The sequence below is a fragment of the Mastomys coucha genome, unplaced genomic scaffold (genome assembly GCF_008632895.1).
Source record: "Mastomys coucha isolate ucsf_1 unplaced genomic scaffold, UCSF_Mcou_1 pScaffold7, whole genome shotgun sequence".
Classification (NCBI taxonomy): Eukaryota; Metazoa; Chordata; class Mammalia; order Rodentia; family Muridae; genus Mastomys; species Mastomys coucha.
In genome coordinates, this window is record NW_022196913.1 from 13,739,962 (window position 1) to 13,745,503 (window position 5,542).

At 36.6% G+C, this 5,542-nt stretch overlaps 1 protein-coding gene and 1 non-coding gene across 4 annotated transcripts in view; one reads left to right on the forward strand and one right to left on the reverse strand.

The window, feature by feature from the left end:
- Wdr37 (WD repeat domain 37) overlaps positions 1 to 5,542 on the reverse strand; it is a 68,713-nt gene that overhangs the window by 52,193 nt on the left and 10,978 nt on the right. For 2 of the 3 annotated variants that reach the window (XM_031359764.1, XM_031359763.1), the window contains exon 3: positions 1,699 to 1,795. In XM_031359764.1, the coding sequence (XP_031215624.1) occupies positions 1,699 to 1,795 (97 nt within the window). Of the gene's footprint in view, positions 1 to 1,698; positions 1,796 to 4,327; positions 4,534 to 5,542 lie in introns of those variants that run through there. The other variant, XM_031359765.1, reaches the window with a different exon arrangement.
- Positions 2,509 to 2,617, forward strand: LOC116082827. Its single transcript, XR_004115458.1, has one exon. It is a non-coding gene; the product is annotated as a U6 spliceosomal RNA (small nuclear RNA).

The following is a 5,542-nucleotide window of genomic DNA, read 5'->3' on the forward strand; positions in this document are numbered from 1 at the left end:
GTGGGTTGTTCTTCCTGTATTCCAAATTTCTGGGCTAACAACCACTTATCAGAGAGTGCATACCATGTTTTGAACCAGATTCTTAACCTCACTTAATGTCTGTGCCACCCTCCAAGCAGAACCATTGTTCATTGAAACAGTTGGTGAATGACTTCATGAATAGACCATCTTAATACACACACCATTTCTTAAATAAATGCAACCTGGTCTCTGTGGACTGAGAATAAAGTCACTCACTCAAGTCAAATAGCTTTGACCATAGCAGGAAGTCTATATCCAAAAATTGTGCCTACAATTCATTTCTTGGTGCAGCAGAACTGCCAACTCTCAGCTTTGCTATGATGGAGGTAAAATCCTTTGGTGATGTGAGGGTCACTGAAGTACAGCTTTATTACAATGAACTCCAATGTCTAAAAATTTTTCTTATTTTGGGCTTGTACCACAGTAAGAGCCAAGATTTTAAGCTCTACTAAAAACAAAACAAAGAAACAAAAAGACTTTATGTTCATTTAAAAAAAATATTAGTGGTGAAGTAATATTTTAAAATATACAGTTAATATGTTTGGAGTTATTTCAAATTTATACTGAGACAAATGTATATATTTTCAGTATTGCTGTAGACAAGCATCTATATAAGACTGTTCAATTGATTGTTGTTTTAAATCAAACATTTTTATAATACTCATTTTTATTGTTAACAATATTTTATAAATTTTAAAGAATATGACAAAATAAAAAAATGAAAGGCATTGCAGGTATTGAGGGGGGTCTCTGGGAAGAGTTGGAGTACAAAAGGGAAACAAGAATGTGATGTAATTCTATTTACTTAAAATATGTTTTTAAATGTTAACAAATTCAGATAAATTGAAATCATGTATCTTTTCTCATCATAATGCAATAAAACTTAAATCAATAAAAAAAAAAAAATCCTGCAATTCTGGTTGTTTGATCTGATAATCCCCTCAAAGATTCTCAGGGTCCAGTCCTATGATGCCTGTTAAAATGTTACCCTCTTAAGTTCAGGGGTTCTGCAGGTAGGTAGGTTTCCCTGGAATACCTAGGGACTCAATCAAATCACATATTCTTAGGACTAGAACAGACAGAAAGGTAAGTCAGAGAGGAAACAAGAGGAACCATCACATCACCAAAAGAGATGGGCACATGAGCCAAAGGCAGTGACAAAAGGGCCTGTCCTAAAAGCACAATTAATACATTCTGTCCCCATACAAAATAAGCAGGAAATGATTGTCCCTGGAGGGTCCAGAAAGAAACACAATGCTGCCAGGATTCAACATCATCCTGGCAAGAATCATACTAGGCCCACAAAACTGTAAGGGTTTTTTTATATTATTTTATTTGTATGGGTGTTCTCCCTGCATGTATGTCCATATACTACACAAATGTCTGGTATCTTCTGAGGTCATAAGAGTGCATTGGATCTCCTGAAACCGAAATTACAAACAGTTGTAATGTAGTCATGTAGATGCTGAAAACTGAACGCAGGACTTCTGAAGAGCAGCCAGTGTTCGTAACAGCTGAACCACTGCTCCAGTCTCAGTAATATGACTAAGTCAGCATGTTTAACAACAGAATAGAAAGTGAATGGAGTGATGAATCTCAACCCGCAAATATTGTTCTCAAAGACTTCTATGGATAAGTAATAATTTTTAAAAATACATTAAGATAGGAGATACTCACATTCTAAGTTTTCGATGTAAAGATTTTCAAATTCTCTTTCTATCTGGCCAAACAATTCCAGCAGTGTACTGCGAACCGAGGATGGCAGTTTAGAATCCTGGACAAGAGAAATATTTTTTGTTTAAAACAAATGAATAAATCCATTTAATACCAGGCAGCAATATATTTTTTTCAAAGTGAATTATCATTTATCTTAAACTCTCTACAACATCATATATTTCATTTCTTATATATATGAAGATTTCAAGAGTTTAAAATTTAGCTAGGGATGTAGCTCAGTGATAGCATGTACTTATTAACATGGGTTTACTCCCCAAGACTCAAAAAAATTTAAGATTTAAGTTTCTACAAAGGAAACAATTATCAAAAATGTATTCCTAGAAGAATAAAAGATTTAAGAGCACAAAATAACAAGTTTTCCTTTTACACATGTGAACAGAGTTTTCTGAAGAAGCCATATGTGGGCTGTAAAGACTAACTGAAAAACCAAAAAAAAAAATTTTTTTTTTTGGTTTTTTGAGACAGGGTTTCTCTGTGTAGCCTTGGTTGTCCTGGAACTCACTCCATAGACCAGGCTGGCCTCAAACTCAGAAATCCACCTATCTCTGCCTCCCAAGTGCTGGGATTAAAGGCATGTGCCACCACTGTCCGGCAAAACTAAACATCCTAATGGTGGAAATGGAATATTTCAGATTGAGAACCCAAATGATCTGGAGCTGCCTTCCGTTCTTTTTAAAGCTGTTTACTATCAACCTCTGTGTTTGCCTAACATCCTGACTGCTAGGTAATCCTTTCAAAGTACACTGCTAAGTGCTCACTTCGGCAGCACATATACTAAAAAACTGGAACGATACAGAGAAGATTAGCATGGCCCCTGCGCAAGGATGACACACAAATTCGTGAAGCGTCCCATATTTAAAAAAAACAAAAACAAAAACAAATGAAGCACACTGTTAAGCTTCACACACCTCAAGCATTCACCAAACCCACAGCAAAGACTGTCAGAACATCCAAAACCCACAGCTAAGACTGTCAGAACATCCAAAACCCACAGCTAAGACTGTCAGAACATCCAAAACCCACAGCTAAGACTCCCATGCTTTGCTGTATCCTGCCTACCAGATGTCCGAAGAATACGCGCGGGTTAAAACACTGATGTATAACACTCTTCTGTTATGTGACTACAAACAGCCTATACCCTCTTCCACAACAGAATGTATTTTACAGTTGAACATGATCTGTGTTCTTGGGCCTTGGTCACACATACTAGACTCAGAGTAAACATTTTTCCATTGAAGAAAAGGCTCTGTTTTGCATTGACATAGAGGGAATATGAGTTTACTTTATTCAAAAATTCCCAAATTTGTAGAGAAGCAAGGCCATTCCCAAAAGTGAAGCTATGTTACAAATAGCCTTTAGACTATACCACATGCTATTAAAAAACAAAACAAAATAACAAAAACAACAGGAATTTCAATTGACTATTTCAATGGACTATATACACTAAGAGTGAGATGTACCTCACCACCTAATTAGATCCATTGTGCTTCAACCAAAACAAACTAAAGACTTCCTATAACTCTGTAACTAAGACATTAGAGAGATGGGGGATAGGGGGAGTGGTACCCATCTGGGCCACAGTTTGCATGCCCTTGCACAATCCCCTCCACTTCCAGACTCTAAAGCAAAGTGAAGGTAACAGGAAGCAGCAACATCTCCAACATATTTCCAAGTTAAACATATGAGCACTTCCAAGGCACCAAGTAAGTTCACAAAATAATTTCCTTTTCCCAAACACTAAATAACTAGCAGACTAAATGATATGCCTAGGAATTCTACTCTACTCTCCAGAAGGGCACTATCTACATAATCATTAGTAAGTGTGCCCCACACATCCCCAGCAAAAAAGGATACTTCAAAAATAAAAACCTCAAATACTTCTATATTAATATTCCAATATTTAAGTAACATCAGTATAATCTTCAATTGATTTTTCAAGTTTATATACAGCACCAATTATTGACCTGATACACTACAAATTTAAAAAGTATTCATATACACAATATTTATTAAATTCCACCTCAGGGGCTGGAGAGATGGCTCAGCAGTTAAGAGCACTGACAGTTCTTCCAGGGGTCCTGAGTTCAATTCCCAGCAACCACATGGTGGCTCATAATCATCTGTAATGGGATCTGACACCCTCTTCTGGTGTGTCTGAAGAGAGCAATGATGTACTCATACACATTAAATAAATAAATAAATAAATTCCACCTCAAGTTCGCGTAGAATTATAAATTTCAGGAAAAAGTAAACATTTCCCCAATTTGAGTTTTTCAATAATTATGTATTCTCACATAAATTTCATAAGCCACTTAAAATATGTACATGCTAGGTTAAACAATGCATCTTGGCAATCTTAACACCCCTCTAAAAGCTTCACATTTACAACTTAAAGATGCAGGACATTAATACAGTACCATGGAGATTAACTTTCACCTTCTTTTTGATACTGTTCCCTATTAACTGAGAGGGCACTGCTACACTGTGACTAAAATGACCACAGCTGTAAAGCAAGACTCCTGACATTCAGTGCATCTCTACTCTCCCACAGCAGTCCACTTAGACCCACCATGACAGCTGCAGCATCAAACACTATCACTCTCTTCCCTCCTGTAAAGGCAGGTTGCCAGGGGCCACTCACAGATCATGCTGGTTCCAGTTCAAATAACTGTAGTCTGTAAACAATAAGTACTGCCTAGCTAACATGGGAAACTCAGAGACCCTTAAGAGCAGCGCACAGGTCTGTGTTGCTCAGGTGAAAAGAATTGTGAAGCACCTAGTAACTGTTACTGTGAGCTACAATTATCACCTTATGCTACATCACAATGGAAGACAACACTAAAAACAAATTCTAGGATATGCCAGGAAACAAAGTAGAATTTTCACGGGTATAAATATAAGTAAATCAAAAAAACTTTAAGAACCATCTTAGATTGTTTATCTATACTGTCCACTTAGTAGCCACCAGCCACATATGGCTATTTAAATTTCAATGTAATTGTATTTGTTCAATATACATTTTCAATCCTAAGTCACACCAAACATCTTTAGGTGATTACATGTTTTATCCACCTTGTGGCACCTTTATCAAAAGTGACAACACTTCTACCATCACAGAAATCCTACTATGCAGTTACTTTTACTCTCTCAAATGGATTAATTGTGCCCCAAACCTGAATGCCCCCGATGTAAGTATATTAAAAGTCAAGATCTTTACTGAAGTGACCAGTAAAATGCAGTCATAATGGTGATCCTAACTGATTATGACTGCTGGTGTTCTTATAAGAGTTAAGGAAAACACGCAAGGAGGAAAGACCATGAGGATGCAAGTATGGCAGTCACAAGCTACAAGTGAGGCCTTGGGAGGCCTTTGATCTTGGATTTCACCCTCCAGAATGATGAAAAAATTTATGTTGTCTACGCTACTTAGTTTATAGTACTTTGTTACAACTTAGCAAAGCTAAATACTGTTAAAGCTATTTTTATGTTCTTTATATCCATCACTAGTTAAAATATAACTTTTTATATAAAGTAGACAGGGCAGATATAAGCTTCTAAATTCAAAGTTCTACAACTGTAGAGTCAGCCAACTGTAGGTGAGAAACATTTAAGCAAAAGCAAGATAACACACAGCATGCCTGTAACCGCAAGGCATGAACAACTATGACAAAAGGATTCCAAGCCCAAGTTCAAAGTCAGACTGGCCTATGTATAACAAGACCCTCTCTCAAAACAACAGAAAAAAAAATAGAGTGTGTGTGTGTACTGTGACAAAAAAAGAAGA